Source organism: Pan troglodytes, chromosome 8 (assembly GCF_028858775.2).
Source record: "Pan troglodytes isolate AG18354 chromosome 8, NHGRI_mPanTro3-v2.0_pri, whole genome shotgun sequence".
Taxonomy (NCBI): Eukaryota; Metazoa; Chordata; class Mammalia; order Primates; family Hominidae; genus Pan; species Pan troglodytes.
Genome location: NC_072406.2, coordinates 31279119 through 31299626, shown reverse-complemented (window position 1 = coordinate 31299626; position 20508 = coordinate 31279119). Strand labels below are relative to the sequence as shown.

The following is a 20508-nucleotide window of genomic DNA, read 5'->3' as shown; positions in this document are numbered from 1 at the left end:
TGCAGTTAGATTGCCATTCATTTCCCATGTAAAAAACGTATCCATTTTGGGCTGGGCATGGTGGCTCACGCCTGTAATCCCAGCAGTTTGGGAGGCCAAGGCGGGCAGATCACCTGAGGTCAGGAGTTTGAGACAAGCCTAGCCAACATGGTGAAACCTCGTCTCTACTAAAAATACAAAAAAATTAGCTGAGCATGGTGGCGGGCGCCTGTAGTCCTAGCTACTGAGGAGGCTGAGGCAGGAAAATTGCTTGAAACCAGGAGGTGGAGGTTGCAGTGAGCTGAGATAATGCCACTGCACTCCAGCCTGGGTGACAGGGTGAGACTCCGTTTCAAAACACAAAACAGAACAAAAACAAAACAAAATAAAAACCAGGGCTTTGAGAAATGTATCACTTTGTTTATGGCAATGTACTGGGGCAAAGGGACCAGAATGTATCAGGATGCTCCCTCTCTCTAGGCAGAATGATTGATACAGAAAAGCAAAATGGCAGAGTTTGCAAATCTACATCTTCTGCTTTCTTCATACAAATATAATACTATAATCCAGAGGTGAGGTACAATGATTCCTAAAACCAATCATTGCTTTAGAGGTTCCATTTGTAAATAGAAACTCCATTTCTAGGTAGAACTGCCCAATAATTCTGAGTAGAATTACTCGGTGCCACATACAAGGAGGATGCTCTAGAGCCAGCCTCCTTTCTCAGGCAGTTTTTACTGCTGGTCTGTTCTGCCCAAACAGAGAGATGGAAGAGATGGCTTTCCCAAGCCTCACACAACCCTATGATGCCATGATTTATCAGATATAAAATAAACAAGGTAATGTTTCCCTCAAATAATGGGTGTGAGATGAACGCAATTCAAGTCAAATTGCTTTCATTTTTGGAAGGCAGAGAAAGCAAGGAGATGAATGTTGATGCAGTTGAATATTTATATCTCTTAAACTTGCTTTTAAAATCCATTCTGCCCTTTCTCTTCTCTCTCCTTTATCTATGCAATCACTTGCTAATTCCTGTGAATTGAACTTTGAAATGTTTGATACATAGAACTGTCATATCCATTATCTTTTCATCTCTTTTTCGCTTAGGCCTTATTACCTCTGGCCCAAACTGTTACATCTGTCTGCTGCCTGGCAGCTTCACCTCTGGACTCCTAAGACTTGAAACTATCTTACAGAACATTTCCAAGTGAATATTCCCAAATGAGCTGTTATGTGGGTCCTCTTTTGAACTCCTTCCACAGTTCCCTGTCACTCAATACACTAAAGATTCTAAGTCCCCAAGATGTAGTCTCAAATTGCTTTGTCAGTTTTACGCCTGTGTCCAATCTTGACCTTACCATGCTCTTTTTGAACTAGAAATGATAAATTATCCTGTAAGACTTCTTACTTCTGGGACTCTGTTTCATGTACGACTGCTTACCAACTCTCTCAAAAATATCTGGTGTTATCTGACCCATCCTTCGATTCTCTTTGCAAATGCCACCTCATCAATGAAGTCCTTACAGATTCCTCCAAATAGCGTGTTTATTATCCTTATTCCTTTGAAGCCATTTACTAGTCAGAACTTCTCTTCCAGCCCCTATACATATATCCTAATTGCTGCTACTGGAATATAAATTCTTTGAAGGCAGAAATTGTGTCTTTTCACATCAGAATCATTTCCACATTGCTGCTGTACAATAACTTGACTTACATTTAATCATTGTACATAAATCACAAGTAAATTAGTATCTCTTATCTGAATGCAGTTATGTGAGCCCTGACTTTGATGTCCAGGAATTTAGGAACTCTATTTTTATCATAAGAATAAAAACTTTTCTAAAATATCCCTCAAGGAAGATCAAAGGCAAATGAGGGTCTAAATGTCCTTTCCTTTGATGGAGGACTCGAATATTGATAGTATTCAAGACCTTCATCCTAGAATAACCGAGGTCTCCGGGTACATTTTTCATTCTGTCTAACCTGGCAAGCATCTAGATAAAAATCAGGAGTCTAGAACAAATGCAAACTCTATTGGTTAAAATTCAGATCCTCTGGCAGAGGCCAGATGGGAATGTAGCTGGTTCATTACATGTCCCTACTCGGCTTGTGAAGCAAACAGCCCACGGTGGACCAAAATCTAGCTGTTTTACCACTACAAAAGAAATAGATTTCTGATTACACAAGTCCTTGGTGTCCACATTCTTCCCCTTCTCAAGTCAAAGTGAATTATGTGTTTTAAGTTAGCACATTAATTTCCCAATGGTAAAACAAAGTTCAATAAAGTTAGACTACTATGCCACTTGGAACTGCCATGATTACAATATCAAAATATCTAGAGCACTCATGTTCCACCTATCAAAACAACAGCAAGAAAACATTTGCCACCTTTATTAGTTTGTCACACTCCTGCCCCCACTACTACAGCAAATGATACTCTAACATGCTCTCTAGTGTGTGTATGTGTGTCTACGTATTAATATATAAGTATATACACACACACATATATATCTTACCACAAATTAAAATCTGGCAAATGTAGGCTTGAACTCAACAAGCCAACACAGTTAAGCAAACAGACATTTCTCCAGAATGCTGCCTGAAATGTAACCATGACCTCTTCACATCACTGGCCAGCCAACAGCCAGCCCGCAGCTAGGAGTCTGAAGTCATTTCCCTGCCGGGAGAAAAGTTGAGCGACTCCTCACCGCTGAGACCCGGAGGTGTCTGTAACCCAAACTGTACCTGCTGAAGCGTTACGTAAAAACCACCTTGTCATTGCCCAGCGCCTACAACTGACATCTCCAATTTCACAACAACCTGCAGCGAAGCTTTTTCCAGAAACCGCAAACACTCAACGGAGAGAAAGGGGATCCTGGAGATCCCTGAAATGGCTAACATTTCAGGGGAGACGGAAAAATAAAAACTTTCTTGTCCCCAGCTCACTCGCTTCTTAAGGGAAAGGCATGAGGTGGGACAGGCAAACCTTGGCAAGTGCCCGAGGGGACTGGAGAGCTGTCAGCCCCAGGTGCGCAGCGTGGTCCGGGCAGCTCTGGGGGGATCCGGCAGGGCACCCCCATATTCGCTCCCCTCCTGCCCACCTGCACCCCATCATCCTCACACCCACGCCCACCCCGGCTCGGAGCGTGGCCAGGAGAGTCGGCATCGTAGAAAGCGCTGCGGGAAGCGGGCCCCCTCCCGCCCACCCGGACTCACGATCTTCAGCAGGTCCAGTCCACTCCCCTGATTCATGTCTCTCCATGTGCCTCTCCCGGGAAGGGGCGAGGAGGGCCGGCTGGAGCAACCCGGGAGAAGTCTGGGAGGACTGGCAGGTCTCCCCCGCCCTTCCCCACTGGCTTTTCGGAAGCAGAGAAAAATGGAAGCCGAGGCAGAGCCAGGAAAAGGCGCAAAGGGGCAGGGTCCCCGGCGCCAGGAAAGGAGCAGAGGGTGGGCAAGCGGCGAGGGGAGGAGGTGGCGGACGAGACCCAGGCAGCGAGGAGGTGCGAGGCTAGAGATCCCTGCAGTGGAGGCGCCGGGAGAACCCGAGGTCGGTGCCCTGCCCGGCGGCTCACAAAGGAAGGAGAAGGCGCCGCGCTCTCGCTACCTGTGCGGCGGCTCCGAGCGCCCCCGCGGGAGCCACGTTCTCCAGCAGTTCCATCTGGATCTCCTGCGCCACCGCCGCCGCCGCTGTGGGAGGCGACTTGGACATGTCGCTTTGGACCATTGGCGAAAAGTCGGCTCGGAGCGAAGCAGCCAGCCCCCGGCGGCGGGTCCCCTCCTCCTCGCCCCCGCCTCCCCGCGCTCGGATCGGCTCTGGGGGCCGCCCAGGGCTCAGGCCCGGCCGTTCTCGGCGCAGCGCCCCGCAGCGCCCCGGGACTCGGCGCCCTGCTGCCAGGCGCTCAGTGCGCGGGACGGGGCCGGGGCATCGGGCGAAGCGAGCCGCGCGGGAGGCGGGACGCGGGGGCGCGGCTGCGGTGCCTGGGAGAGGGGAGCCCTCAGCGGGGCAGCCGGGGCCGGGAGAGCGGGCGCAGCGCGGCGGGGATCGGAGCCGCGGGCGCCGGGAAAGGTCCTCGCCAGGAGGGGAGGGAACTCCGGGAGCGCGAGCCAGGGGGAGGCGCGTCGGAAAGCGAGAGTGACAAGCAGCCTACAAGCCTAAAAGTTCCTCGCGGGAGGCGCGCGCCGCGTGGGCTCCGACTCAGCCGCTGCGCGTCGCCGTGGCACACAGGCTGAAAAGTTTGCGAAGCCACAGAAGCCAGGCCCGGCGCTCAGGGGGCCTTGATCCTGTTCCCATGGCCCCAGACCACCCCTCAGGAACCCTTAGAGCAGATCTCTTAACTTTGGAGGGGAAGGGCGACGGAGGCTGGGTTCCTACACTGAAAGTTTTAAATTTGTAAAGCCTGCTGGCAGCTCGGGAGAGCAAATGTCTGCAAAGAACATCTTCTGGGCAGCTGAAAGCCCTTGCTAATGTCAGTAATAAGGATCCAGAGAAAGAAATGGCATTGATAAAGATCATCAGGTGATCCCACCTGAATCTGCAGCTGGCCTCGTCAACTAGGTGGGAATCCACCCAACCTGAGACCGAATGTTTTGCTTTATGACTGCTGTCTTCATCTTTGCCAAATTAAATTAGCACTTCTTTCCAAACATAATTGAAGTTTGTTGTTGTTGTTGCTTGTTGTTGTTTTAGACGGAGTCTCACTCTGTCGCCCAGGCTGGAGTGCAATGGCGCGATCTCAGCTCACTGCAACCTCCGCCTCCTGGGTTCAAGCGATTCTCTAGCCTCAGCCTCACGAATAGCTGGGATTACAGCCACAGGCCACCAAGCCCAGATAATTTTTGTGTTTTTAGTGCAGACGGGGTTTCACCATGTTGCCCGGGCTGGTCTTGAACTCCTGACCTCAAGTAATCCACCGGCCTCGGCCTCCCAAAGTGCTGGGATCACAGGGGTGGGACACCACGCCAGGCCAGGATTGAAGTTTTTCTATAGGGGTGAAAAGTCTTAGTGTCACATTTTTGACAAAACAAGCACTTCCTTAAGATCCAGAATTCTTGATAACAGGGTAGTGACTATGGTGAGGGTGTTTCACTTACAACATTCCGTTCAGATAGTCCCAAGGAGGCACATTTTTACATGATTGAGTGCATCTTATTTCAACAAATTTTACTACAGTGGAAACTTCTGTAATGAGTTTTCCAGGCACTTTTTTTTTTTTTTTTTTTTTGAGACAGAATTTCACTCTTGTCACCCAGGCAGGAATACAGTGGCACGATCTTGGCTCACTGCAACCTTCGCCTCCTGGGTTCAATCCATTCTCCTGCCTCAGCCTCCCGAGTAGCTGGGATTACAGGTGCACGCCACCACAGCCGGCTAATTTTTTGTATTTTTAGTAGAGATGGGGTTTCACCATGTTGCCCAGGCTGGTCTCGAACTCCTGACCTCAGGTGATCTGCCCGCCTCTGCCTCCCAAAGTGCTGAGATTACAGGTTTGAGCCACTGCATCCAGCCTAATTTTTGTATTTTTTAGTAGAGACAGGGTTTCGCCATGTTGGCCAGGCTGGTCGCAAACTCCTGACCTCATGATCCGCCCACCTTGGCCTCCCAAAGTGCTGGGATTACAGGTGTGAGCCACCGTGCCCATCCAGCTCCAGAAACCTATTTATATGTTATTTTGTAACAACAAACTGAAAGTTTGGTATATTGAAATACACATGCAAAAATTTACTATAATAGGCTTCAACCGCCTTCTATAGTTTACTATGATATATTAAATTACATGAGATACAGTACTTTTCTCCTCAAAGATAAGCATAGACATTTTAAACCTATCATCTCCACCATAGCACTGATTTGCGCCAGGCTTAAAGAATGGGTCTTGATACAGTTAAAGATTTAGCCATAAAGCATCATCGATTTACCTAAACTTTGGTATTAAAAATGCCACTTTTATGGGCTACGGACACGAATAGAAAATTCTCAAAAGAAGATATACAAATGGCCAAAAAACATATGAGAAAATGCTCAACATCAATAATGATCAGGGAAATGCAACTCAAAACCACAAAGTGATACCACCTTACCCCTGTAAGAATGACCATAATCAAAGAATCAAAAAACAGATGTTGGCATGGATGCAGTGATCAGGGAACACTTCTGCACTGCTGGTGGGAATGTAAACTAGTACAGCCACTATGGAAAACAGTGTGGAGATTCCTTAAAGGACTAAAAGTAGAACTACCATTCGATGTAGCAATGCCACTACTGGGTATCTACCCAGAGGAAAAGAAGTCATGATTCAAAAAATATACTTGCACATGCATGTTTACAGCAGCACAATTCACAGTAGCAAAATTGTGGAACCAACCCAAATGCCCATCAATCAACGAGGTGATAAAGAAACTCTGATATATATGATGATGGGATACTACTCAGCCATGAAAAGAAATAAATTAACAGCATTTGCAATGACCTGGATGAGATTAGAGACTATTATTCTAAGTGAAGTAACTCAGGAATGGAAAATCGAACATCATATGTTCTCACTGACATGTGGGAGCTAAGCTATGAGGATGCAAAGGCATAAGAATGATACAATGGACTTTGGTGACTTGGGGGGAAGTGTGGGAGGGGGCACGGGATAAAAGACAACAAATATGGTGCAAGGTGTACTGCTAGGTTGATGGGTGTACCAGGTTCTCACAAATCTCCACTAAAGAACTTACTCATGTAACCGAATACCACCTGTACCCCAATAACTTATGGAAAAATAAAATTTAAAAAATTAAAATGCCACTTTTATTTAAATTTTGCTGAATGTTAAACAGCAGCACTTAAATATTGGTTTGTAATAATTTCTAAAATGGGAACATTTTGAACAGCAACAATCAGCCATGCTTTTATATGTATGCCCGTGTGTATGTGTGTGTGAAAATGGAAAAGAAATTGTGTTTAAAGTTTTTGACTTATAGTCTACTTTTGCCCCATGCTCTGTTGATAATATCACTGTTTTAGGCCTACTCATTTAATCAAACTGTGAAGTTTTCTTGAGCATGTGTTTAAATCTTAGGGAAAACATTAAATCCATTTCAGACTGTAAACTCTGTGTGGACAGGAACCACACTTATTCTCTAGGACACATTCAGAATCTGGCAAGTTGCCCTCTGAGTTCTTTCAATAGTCATTCAATAAAGTATGAATCAAGCTTCTATTTTGTGCCACCTGATGAGCACAGCCAACAAAGACCAGGTTACCAGCTCCATGGGGCTTACAGTCTTGCTAGTTAGCATTTAAAAGCCAATTAATAAATGAAGGAAAGAAGGGAGGAAGGAAGGAAGAAGGAAGGAAGGAAGGAAGGAGAAAACAAAAGAAGGAACATTATTTAAAAAAAAAAACACCAGGTTTGGTGAAACTGAGTGTTTTCTCATGATGTCTGTCCAGTTTCTTATAGCATGCTTATTTGTGCATTCGCTTTCAATTAGGACCATTTGGGAAGTAGAATTTCATCTTTCATCAGATGTTTAAAGAGACCGCAAAAAATCAAAACCTTGAAAATAATTTTAATAACGCTTATAACCAGAGGGCAAGTAAAGTTTGAATTAAATGTTCAAATGTAATACAATATATTCATTTCATATAATTCATAATATGAACTCCCTGTTTTTTTATGTTTCTCCCTACCACTAGATAGGGTTCCTTGAGGGCAGTGATGGCGTCTTTCTCATCTTAGTATCCTCAGCACCACCCAGCATGGTGTCTGGCACTTAGTTAGAACTTGAAAACATTTGTTGTCTAAATGAATGCATGAATGTTGAATGACTTCTTGCGTCTTAAAACATAGCATACAACTTTGCTAGTTTTAACGTACAATGACAACATTTACCTAAGCCTGACTCCCATGAGAACATTATACTAATTCTTCCTTTATAACCCAGACTAGTTTAATTAGCATGCATTGAACACTAATCCAATACAATGTACCCATTCAGACTCTTGTCTGGCTTGTAAAAGATTTCAAATACAGAGTAACAAAATGTTACTCCTGAAAAAGGGAGCAAAATCAGAATAAACAGAATAAAAAGACTTGGAAAATGTATAGATGCCTTCAATCACGGTTGATCTTGTTTTTAAGATTCTTTGACTTGCGCAATATTTAAAAGCCACAGAGGAAAGCAAAAATTCGGTAAGTAAAGCCTAATTCTTTTCATGTTAAAAGTTAAGCAGATGCAAGAGACTCCAGCAATAATGGATGTGCCATCGACGCATTCAAATGCAGATGACTAATTTCTTCAAGCTGTAGGTTAGCTTCCTTGTGCTCATTAGTTGTTGTAATGGACAGACATATTCTGGGAATTACTAATGCTCTGAAATAGGAACAGGGGCTGGTAAGAGACACTGGCTAATGAAGCCAGACGTTTTAAAAGCTTATTTTTTCTGTAAGTGGAAGAAACAGTGATTACAAGTGCTTTATTCTTCCTCTCCTGCTTGCAGATTTGTGACTACATTTACCACCTTAAGGAAAGAGCTTTTTAGGACAGATACACATGTATGATTTCTCATTTTCCTCAGTAAATCATTTTACACCTCACTGAAAGTCCTGAATTTCCACCACTATTAATAGCATTTTCATAAGGATATATAGCTGTATTGGCCACTGGCCTGACTTGGTATGATGCATTCCATGAAGTTACATGTTTGCTTTTTGTAAACCTATGCCCTGAATTACAGACTGCTATTTAAAAGCATATAAAGATGCAAGCAAATCCATTATAATGGGATTGAATGTATCTGTATGGATAGTAAAAGTTTAAAACTGAAATGTACAAGTGTTCAGAGAAAGCCTAATTTCACTTCCAGAGAAAAGACTTCACAGAAATGAGATTCCATGAGTTCCTAAAGCTACCCAGGAGAGCACTCTGGAATATTCAATAGTATATAGCACTTTTTAGTTTATAAAGCACATTCATTTATGATCTATCTGATTTATTTCTCATCTAAACCTTGTTATAACAACTGATACTTTTGTTTACATATGAGGCGCCAGGCTTCCTATTAAGAACTTAAATGCATTATCTTTGCCTGTGAGGTAGATATCACTATTCCTCTATGTTAATTAGGGTAAGTCAAACTGCTATAACATACAGTCTGAATATTCAATGGATTTGAAAGAAATGTATACTGGAGTAGAAGTTCCCCATTAGAAATAGCTCTGCATCATGCTGACATTTAGGAACCGAGGCTTGAGTAACTAGCTACCATCTTCACAATGCAACCTCCCACGTCACCATGTTACTCCCACCGGGGTTACTTACAAGGAGGAAAAAGGACATTGGTGCCTTAGGTGATGGTAGATGGTGGTGCATGCAAGTTTGTATTGTCCAAACTTGGAAGTGGTATACATCTCTTCCACATATATTTTATTGGCTAGAACTCTGTCACATGACTAAAGCTGCAAGACGGGCTGAGAAACACAGTCCAATTGTATGCCTTAGGAAGAAAGAGTGGACTTTGAAGAGCTAGCAAGGACTGACTTAACCAAGCCTAAATAGCTAAAGGTGACAGAGGCGGGACTTAACCGCACGTCTTTTAAACACCAACTCTCAGGCTCCTTTTCCATGCATCACAGTTGTCTGTCTGGTAGACCTCGAAGAACCCTGCCACTCAGGTTAAGACTGGGTTGACGGTTGGAGAAACAGATTTACATAGTTCTTTCGTGTGCGTGCTGGAATGTGATGGCTACAGCAATATACTTACTAGAAGTGGGGCCGATCTCACAAACAGCTATGAATAGCAGAAATGTTATGAATTTATGGCATCTTGTGTGTATATGTGCACGCCCGCTATGACCCTGGCAATAGGGACAACAGTACTGAACAAGGTGTGGTTCCTGTATTACAAAGCACAGTAGATCAGGGAAGACACAGATAAAGTATGATGAATACGAGTGCAAAATACTATGGGAGAAATTTTAAAGATAAGGAAAAATGTTCTAGGCAAAAAGAAAATTCAAAGACGGAAGGCAAGAAATTCAGTACAGCTTGAAAGTACAGTAGGAAGGTGAAAAGATGGGCAGGCATGGATTATGAAAAATATACAGATTTTCATATCTTTTGCTGTCATGTGGATCCAACCTATCTTTTCATAGGAATGTTCCATTCATGGGCATTGCCTTTGACCTCCCATGCCTTTTCTTGTCAGGCGATCTTCATTTTTTCCTATGAAAGATACACATACTCACACCCATACCCACATGTGTGTTCGTATCACACGCATGTACACTAATGAAACCCACTTAGTAAGAAACACATTTGAATTTACAGATTCAAAGTAGTCAGCTTATCTGCAGCTGATATTCCTAGTTGCTCATACTTCCTTGTTATAAAAACTGTTTTTCGCTGAAACGGTTGTAAGGTGGAATGTCAGACAAACGCAAATTACATTACATTGCTTAGAGTGTTTTTTATGTTTCTATATCCTTACCAAGTGAAATTCTGGATTTGTATTTTACCTTTCAGTTTTCTCATTTTTGCTTCATGTATTTTGAAGCTCTGTTATAAAGATTATTATAGCTTTGCCATGAATTGACCCCTTAATGATTATGTAGTGTCTGTCTTTATTTCTGGCAATATTCCTTATTCTAAAGTCTACTCGGATTTTAATAAAGCCATTTCAGGATTCTTTTGATTACTACTTCCATGGTATACTTTTCTATCCTTTTACTTCCATGCTATATATCTTTATGTTTATAGTGGGTTTCTTGTAGACAGCATATAGTTGTATTAGCCTTATTATCTAATATGACAGCATGAGTTTTAAGGGGATTGTTAAATACATTTACATGTAACCTAATTATTGATATAATTTGATTTAAATATAATATTATAATAATATTTGTTTTCCTTATTCTCATCTGTTCTTTGGTCTTTTTTTTTCCTCTGTTTTCCTGTACTACTTTGTAGTACTGAGTACGTTTTAGAATTATTTTTAAAAATCTCCATGACTGGCTTATTAGTTACACTTTATTTAAACATTTTTCATGGTGGCTTTAGGGTTTACCATATATATTTTTAACTTATTATAGTCTACATTCAAACAATATGCTTCTTCTCCAATTGCATAAGAATCTTTAAATAATATACTGCCAAGGATGATGGTTTCCAGCTTCATCCATGTCCCTGCAAAGAACATGAACTCATTCTTTTTTATGGCTGCATAGTATTCCATGGTGTATATGTGCCACGTTTTCATTATCCAGTCTATCATTGATAGGCATTTGGGTTGGTTCCAAGTCTTTGCCTTTTTAAACAGTGCTGCAATAAACATACGTGTGCATGTGCAGAAACCAAACACTGCATGTTCTCACTCATAAGTGGGAGTTGAACAGTGAGAACACATGGACACAGGGAAGGGAACATCACACACTGGGACCTGTTGGGGGATGGGGGGTAAGGAGAGGGAGAGCATTAGGACAAATACTTAATGTATGTGGGGCTTAAAACCTAGATGATGGGTTAACAGGTGCAGCAAACCACCATGGCACATGTATACCTATGTAACAAACCTGCACTCTCAGCACATGTATCCCAGAACTTAAGTAAAATAAAATTTAAAAATAGTCTACTTACAAATCTTCCTTCCACTGTGTTATTCTGTGTTTTATTTCTGCATATGTTATAAACCTGACAATGCTTTATTACATGTTTTGCTTGAACCAGTGATGCTTTAATGATGTTAAACATTTTTAAAATAGTGTATATTTACCATGATTTTTACCATGTCTAGTATCATATTCTTTTATTTTGGTGTGTACATCCAAATTTCCAGCTAGTATCATATTCCTTCTGCCTAAAGAATTTGCTTTAACATTTCTTATAGTACACATCTGCTGGAAATGAATTCTCTCAGCTTTTGTTTGAAAAAATATTTATTTCACCTACTTTTTAAAACATATATCTTCTCTGGTTATAGAATTCTGCAATGACAGTGTTTTTGTTTTTGTTTTGTTTTCCTTTTAGTATTTTAAAGATATTGCTGTGGCTTGTGTAGGTTTTCACGTGATATCTGCTGTAATTCTTACTTTTGTTCCTCTATAAGTGAAGCTTCTTCTTTGTCTGAGATTTTTAGCAGTTTGACTATAACGTGTCTAGGTGTTTTTGTTGTCTTTAACTTTTATTTATATTATATTATTTTATTTTCTATATTACCTGGCCATTTCTAATTTATTAATGTCTACTCCTATCTTTATTGTTACTGTTAGTTTACACACTTTGACTTTAAGTTGCTTTCTTCTAGGTACTTAAAGTATAAATTTAGATAATTGATTTTTAAACCATTTAACTTGTGAGCTATAGTTTGCCAACACTTAATATAAAGGAATAAAAAATAGAATGTATACAATTTAAATGTTTCATTAGGAAAGAAAAATAAGGTAAACATTAAGATACAAAAATTATGTTGCATGTGATTTTAAACCAGATATTTTTCTTCTAAAATTTAAACATTTTCTATTAAAATGTAAATGTCAATACAAGTTGTAACTAATGAATATGAACTGTTTTAAGTAAAATTATAAATAAAACCAAAGTGTTACCTACTATTTTGAAGTTTAAATATTAAGATATTTAATTAAAACTATTTGCAATTCTCTTACTTGCAATGTAATTACAAAGGCAAAGAATCCATATCACATTTCACACATTACATCTATGTATACAAATTTGGTAACATTTAGAAATTTGGTAACATTTAGTAATTTAGTAACATTAAGCAACTCATTTAAAGCATAAAACCAGTCACTCAACGTTACTAAATTTCCACAGTCACCATGTGCGACTATTTCAAACAAGAAGCTAATTGGTTAGTGTCTTCAGAATCAAGAAATTAACTAGCACACACGTAGTAAATTACCCAGGCCGTAAATGGCTAATGCTTCTGGATAAAGTTGTACCTTTGAAGTTCTTCTCGTGGATGGGCAGTTACTTACATTTCACTCTTTCATGTTTGGTCACTCTGTCGTCTGTCCGCTCACTAGGCTAACTCCAACTTCTGTCCCAGAAGTTTACCCTCACCATCCTAATGTGGGATGAAGGCCTTCCCTTACTATTTGTATTTTGCATTTCCCATATTGAGTAAAAATGGCCATTTGTCTGTCTTCAGCACTATACTGGCTGGGCAGGGAGCTTCTTTCATTTTTATCCTCCTTGATACCTAGTACCACACTAACAATTCATTAAACTAAAGCAAACATATGCAAACATAGTTATTTAGAAGCAACTAGAGAGCATTTCTGTCTTCTTAATCTGTTACCAAAGCATAAATGAAGTCAATATTTGATTTTAATTCTTTGCCTGCTTTTCTGCACATAATATATGACCTAATCTCTAGAGTACTGAGCTATAAACAGCGGAGAAGGACAATATGCAGCCCACTCGCACTTGGTAAATAAGATGTTCAAACTCTCATAGCCCTATGGGGGAATAAATTGTTTGGACTTAGGATATGGTGATGTAAAGATGAAAAAGTCCCAAGATAAAATTCTATTTTCCTCCCAAACACAGATGCCTCTTTGTTAACTTGTCTTTCACCACCCGCTCACTGCTGCTTCAGTATCTCTCTCGTCCCTCCACTGTCCCCTGGATCATTCTTTGCCTCCACAGCCAGAAATAAACAAAACATCCCAGGAAGCACAGCCAGCTGTCTTTTCCTCAGGTTCTAAGTCCGTAAACAGGTATTCCCTGGACCTCTGCATTTAGTGGTCAATTTTCACATGGCTAGCTTGTCATATTATCAAATTGAGGAAGGTCTTTTAAGTAGATCACCACCACAGTGGTATACTAGAACCGCTTAAGTTTTGTCTACCTTGTTTAGACTGCACATAAAAAAGAAGCTCTAGGCCGGGCATGGTGGCTCACGCCTGTAATCCCAGCACTGTGGGGGGCTGAGGCAGGCAGATCACTTGAGGTCAGGGGTTCAAGAGCAGCCTGGCCAACATGCTGAAACCCCATCTCTACTAAAAATACAAAAATTAGCCAGGTGTGGTGGTGCATGCCTGTAATCCCAGCTACTCAGGTGGCTGAGGCAGGAGAATCTCTTGAACCCAGGAGGCGGAGGCTGCAGTGAGCCAAGATTGTGCCACTGCACTCCAGTCTGGGTGACAGAGACTCTGTCTCCAAAAAAAAAAAAAGAAGCTCGATACCACTAATCATTGGGGAAATGCAAATGAAAACCATAATCAGATACCACTTCACGCCCATTAGGATGACTGTTTTCAAAATAACAGAATATAACAAGCGTTGGTGAGGATATGGAGAAATTGAGACCCTGTGCACTGCTATTGGGAATGTAAAATGGCGCAGCCTTTATGGAAAACCATATGGCAGTTTGTCAAATAATTCAGACAGAATTACTGTATGATCCAGCAACTCCACTTCTAGATATATACACAAAATTTATTTAAAAAGCAGGGACCCTAAGAGATATTCATACACCCATGTTCATAGCACCATTATTCACAATAGACAAAATGTGGAAACAACCTATACATTCATCAGTGGATGAATGGATAAACAAAATACGGCATATACATATAAAAGAATATATTTGTATATCCTCTTTGGAGAACTGTCAAGTCCTTTACTCATTTTTAAACTGCATTATTTGTTTTTATGTTGTGAGTTGCAGAGGGTTTTTTTGTTTGTTTTTGTTTTGAGACAGAGTGTCACTCTGTTGACAGGCTGGAGTGCAGTGGCATGATCTCGGCTCACTGCAACCCCCGCCACCTGGGTTCAAGCGATTCTCCTGCCTCAGCCTCCTGCATAGCTGGGATTACAGGCACCCGCCACCGTGCCTGACTAATTTTTGAATCTTTAGTTGAGACAGGGTTTCACCATATTGACCAGGATGGTCTCGATCTCCTGACCTCGTGATCCGCCCGCCTTGGCCTCCCAAAGTGTTGGGATTACAGGTGTGAGCCACTGCACCCAGCTAGGAGTTTTTAATGTATTCTGAATAATAATCCTTATCAGATATATGATTTGCAAATATTCCTTCCATTCTGTGGGTTAACTTTTCATTCAACAAAGTGAAAAATGACCTTTGACCACAAAAACATTATAGTGTCCTTCGATGCACAAAAGTTTTCAATTTTGGTGAAGACCAATTTGTATATTTTTTCTTTTGCTGCCTATTACCAATCCAATGTCATGAAGTTTTCCCCTGTGCTTTTAAACAGTTTTATAGTTCTAGGTCTTACATTTAAGTCTTGACTTCCTTGTCAAAAATCATTTGACCATATATTCAAAGTTTTATTTCTTGGCACCCTATTGTTTCACTGGTCTAAATGTCTGTCTGTATGCCTGTACCACACTGTTTTGATCACTATATTTAGTGTTTTAAGACTATGGTGCTATCTTTCTGCAAAAAACCTAGAAGGCAATGAGCACATCGTGTGTGTGTGTGTGTGTGTGTGTGTGTGTGTGTGTGACAGAGTCTCATTCTTTCGTCCAAGATGGAGTGCAGTGGCGCGATCTTGGCTCACTGCAACCTGTGCCTCCTGGGTTCAAGCGATTCTCAGCCTCAGCCTCCGGAGTAGCTGGGATTACAGTCATGCATCACCATGCCCGGCTATTTTTTTTTCTTTTGTATTTTTAGTAGAGACAGGGTTTCACCATGCTGGCAGGCTGTTCTCGTACTCCTGACCTCAGGTGACCCGTCCACCTCAGCCTCCCAAAGTGCTGGGATTACAGGTGTGAGCCACTGCACCTAACCAAGTACATCATTTTTATGGGTGAAAAGCACCATAGACAGATATTTATTATCTGAGAAAAAAGATAAGGAGTTATTATTGCATCAAAATTCAATACCTGCAAAGTAACCTGTAGTCTTAGTTTCTCTTACCAACTCTATTTTTAAGCAATTTAAATTGCTGTCAAATAATTTGAAACTGCATGTATAACATATAAAAATTAACTCAAAACATTCACAATTACAGGCATTTAAAATGAGTATCTTTACATTCCTTTGGAATTCACGATCTCAATTTTAATAATTGTCAACAATTTACCCACCTGATTTTAAAACATGCATTCTAACTTCATTAACTTTAACAAAATAATTTCAGAATGATCAGTTTGTAGTATGTCTTTAATCTCTTTATAAACCTCAGTTTCAACCTACTGAAAAACCACCAATTCTCACAGTGCTCCTGGAAGACAACTGAGTCTTTCCATTTTTTTTTTTTTTTTTCAAACAACAGGAGACCAAGTTGCGACATAAAGCCTCAAATGAGCTAGGTACAGAGAAAATACAGAACTTCGCATTCCCAATTTTAGTTGTGTATCTTCTCAGATAATTAGCAATTAGGAAATTGTATCTATGAGAAAGAGTAATAGGAATGGGGTGATTTAGAGATGACCCTTTATGATCATCTTTAACTATATAAAGAATTTTGTATGGAGTATAGTCATTAGCCCATTCCGTAAAGCATGGAAAAAGGCTCATGTTTACCTTCAAAGCCCCATGGTACTCTTCTTTAGGAAGATCCGTTTTTCAGATAAGTCCTCCTCTTACCCCTACCTTTCAAAAACCTAAAACATAGTAAAAGTATTAAGCAAAAACCTCGCTGAGATGGCTTTATGATAGAGATTTTTTCTTTAAATGGGAGAACTAATGTTCAATAATTGTTTACTCTGTGTTTTGCAGTAAGGTGTATATAAATAATCTCATGCTATCTTCCTCATATGCTTGGAGTTATTATCATCACCTTACAGTTAAGGAACCTGAGACTCAGAAAAGACACATTTTGTCTCCAAACATTCAGTTAATAACCAGTAAAAATTCTTATAAAATTAAGAAAAACATCAACCCCTATTTCAATAGGAGAGGAATAAATACTAGTGTCAACCATGAAAGGAGCTTATTTTTATAATTCAACTTCAATCGTATTACAGATGTATCCCTAGCATTTGTTATGATTCCTTCCTCATGTCTATTTTTAGCTGTTCCCACCATATTCATTGGCAAGCAGATCCACAGTAAAATGCCACTCAAGCTGTCAGGGTAACATTCTTAATTTTTTTGTTATGTTTTTACTTTTAGTTACTGTAGTTCTAGCACTTTTTACTGGATGAGTCTTTATTTACATGGCCTAAGGTTTTCGTTTTAATAAGATGATATGGGAACAAATGTTCACCATTTTCCAAATCTCTAAGACATATTTAGAACAAAAATTTTCTGGCAATTCCTACAGTATTTAATGACATATTTGTGAACCTCTGTTTTTTATTTTAGGCTAGCAAATAACTTGATAGTTTAACTTTTTTATTGATGTAAAATTTACATAGCAAAAAAATTTTAAGTGTGCATTTTAAAGTATACAATTCAGAGGCACTCAGTACCTTCAGTGTTATATAACCATCACCTCTACCTGGTTCTGAAACGTTTTCATCACTCCAAACAGAAACTCCATTTTGATACATTGGATAGTGTGACTTGTCTAACTTTGTTATTCTTTTTCAATGTTGTTTTGGCTATTTGGGCTCCTTTCCAATTCCATATGAATTTAGGATCAGGTTTTCCATTTCTGAAAAAAAGCTGTTGAGATCTTGATAGGGATTGCATTTAATTTGTAGATGGCTTTGGGAAACACTGACATCTTAATGACATTGAGTGTTCCAATCCATGAACATCGGATATCTTTCCATTTATTTAGGTCTTAATTTCATTTAGCAATATTTGGTATTTTTCATTGTTCAAGTATTATACACCTCTGTGGTTAAATTTATCAAGTATTTATTTTTATAATATTCTACCATACATTTTTTCCTTAGTATCATTTTCAGAGTACTTACTGCTAGAGTATAACAATACAACTGATTCTTGTATGTTGACATTGTATCCTGCAACTTTGCTGAATTTTTTTATTAGCTCCATTAGTTTACAGATTCTTCAGGAGTTTTTATATATATGATCATGTTATTGGCAAACAGATAACTTTGCTCTTCTTTCCTGATTTGGATGCTTCATATTTCTTTTTCTTGCCAAACTGCTCTGGCTTAGACTCAAATATAATGTTGAATAGAAGTGGCAAGAGTGGGCATCTTTGTCTTTTTTCTGATCTTAATGGAAAAGCTTTCAGTCTTTCACCATTGAGTATGCTGTTAGCTATGGGTTTTCATAAATGCTTCTTATCGTATTGAGGAAATTCCTTTCCATTCCTAGTTTAATTATTTTAAATATTATAGCTGCTTCAAGGTCAGCCCTATTATAATAAGACCATTCATCTGCATTCTGAAGCAATTTGAACCTATTATCTTTATAATTTAAATCTTAGTTTATAGTATGGGTAGCCTAGATCATGTTATTATTATTCCTATAACCTAGAAATATGTAAACTCATGGAAATAGGTCCATGACAGTGTTCATATAACAACCTTCATATTTTTGGAAAAGGACAGAAGCCTACTTTAATAATACCTTCTTGATTATTCTGAACAATTATTTTTCTGTTTAATATGACATAAAGTGTTTTGTAGGATAAATGCTTTCATTACTGTGCAGATCCAGTTTTCTGTTAGAACTACCTACAAGTAATAAAAAATAAATACATGTAATTTATAAATAATTGTTCATTTAGCATCCTGATAATTTGGGAAGGGAGAGAAACTGCCCTATGCATCTCAAAGCAAGACACATTTGCAATTGTGGAACTGGGCTTTCCCAAATTATTAGCTAAGTTAGTAGTATTTTGCTTTCATTTGTCTCACCAAATTAGGCCATAGAAATCTAGCCTTTTTTTTTTTATTCTTGGTCATAGAAAAGTTAATAAAATTGAAATTTCTAAGTCTCCCCACAATAGTTGAGTTATAGAATATTCCAGATAGGCCAGAAAAAAGCATTTGGCTATTATATAGAACTCTGGCTCACTGAATACAGCTTTCAGTATATCATTCTTAGAACTATCACAGATTTAAAGTGGACAATTAGTAAAGTAGGTAATTTTTCAGAAAATAATTTGGGGAAAATAGAAAGTTGAAATGATTAAGCTGTCTTGACCAATTTTTGCAAGTGCTAATCTGGAGACTAATTTGGCCTAATTTTCTTCTCAGTCCTGACCCTTACCAGCTGAGACCACATGGGTAAGGCTTTCAACATCCTAGCTCTACAATAAGGGGTCTGACCCAGGTGACATAAAACCTATTCTAGATGCCAGGACAAAATTTGCACTAAGCATGTGGCCTTTGTTTATGTGGCCTATGTTTATAATTTAACACAAAAAAATTGTTTGTGATGACTTAACAAAAGTAAACATAGTTAAGTTAGAATTACCAATCCGACTTTAGTGGGTAACTCTGGCTATATGTTTTACCTGTTACATCTTCTTTAAAGTATATCAAAATTAAAGCATGAAATGTTGAAAATAAAAAGCCATTGTCAGAAAACTCTATCAGTCAGAGTTCTCAGGGGATGTAATACTTTTATTTATTGAATTCAGAGGAAAACTGAGGAGACATTGAAAAATCTTTCAAAATAGTTAAGTATTTTCTGACTTTGAAGTCCCAGGAAGTATCATCACTATGAACAACGATTATGGTAAAACTAGCCAGGCTGTAGGTGATTTTATGTACTGTTATTGTAAATAGATGTACTGAATTGATTCTCCCACCTCCCCTGTTTTCTGCCTTTTTCTAAGCATGTGGAAAAATGTTTCCAGTTAGATGAGGGTTTTAGGCATTGAAAGTTTAAAAGTGACATGTCTATATCACAAAACACAATAGGCAGTTTCCCATGGTAATCTAGATAGTGTTTTTAAGATGACAGCTTGCCGCTGTGGCTCATTAGATTTAAACACAAATGGCCTTTGCCGCTTAACCTTAATGTCCTTCATTGTCAAATGAGGAAATTAGAGGAAATTTTTATTACTCTTCAAGGTTCCTGTCAGCTCTGAAATCCTATGTTTTTAAGAAGAATAGTTAAAAGCCAATGAACCACTCTTTCCGTTACCATTTGTTTGGAGATGCCTTCTTCAAAGGAAATAGTTTCTGAAAATAGATTCCCAGATCATTCAATATTTTTAGATCGTATTCCAAAGAAAGTATCAGAGAGAATCTAAAACCTGTATTATCATGTTCAATAATAACGTGTGCTGATGTATTTGGGAATATAAAAGAATATTTCCTTGAGCCTAATCTCTTACTACAGAATGTAAGGAGTAAAGACATCACACATTTAGAAGTATTTTATATTCTTCTTATAAGCCATCCAGATGCCAGGATTACTAGCTCTCTGAATTGCATACTTAAGGAAAATGTCTCAATCATACTTGAAGGCACCAGAAAACGTCTTTAATTAGAGTGCTAATAATGGTATTTTCTGCTGATATAGTACATTAAATCCAAGTGGTCCAAAGGACTCTACAAATTAATGTAGCCTAATAATATTCAGCAACTAGATTTCACACTGCACATGAAGGACTTTGGGAGGAGTGACATACTGTTGTCACTGAAGCCACAGAAATAAAACAGACACAAAATGCCATA

General features: G+C 39.4%; 1 protein-coding gene across 5 annotated transcripts in view; it reads right to left on the bottom strand.

Moving 5' to 3' along the window:
- The window catches only part of CACNB2 (calcium voltage-gated channel auxiliary subunit beta 2), a 403546-nt gene extending 399529 nt beyond the window's left edge, over positions 1-4017 (bottom strand). For 2 of the 5 annotated variants that reach the window (XM_001141982.8, XM_003312467.7), the window contains exon 1: positions 3584-4017. In XM_001141982.8, the coding sequence (XP_001141982.2) occupies positions 3584-3703 (120 nt within the window). In that variant the 5' untranslated portion in view covers positions 3704-4017. Of the gene's footprint in view, positions 1-3195; positions 3521-3583 lie in introns of those variants that run through there. The other 3 variants (XM_003312471.6, XM_003312468.6, XM_054660799.2) reach the window with 2 other exon arrangements.
- Positions 4018-20508: the final 16491 nt, after the last annotated feature.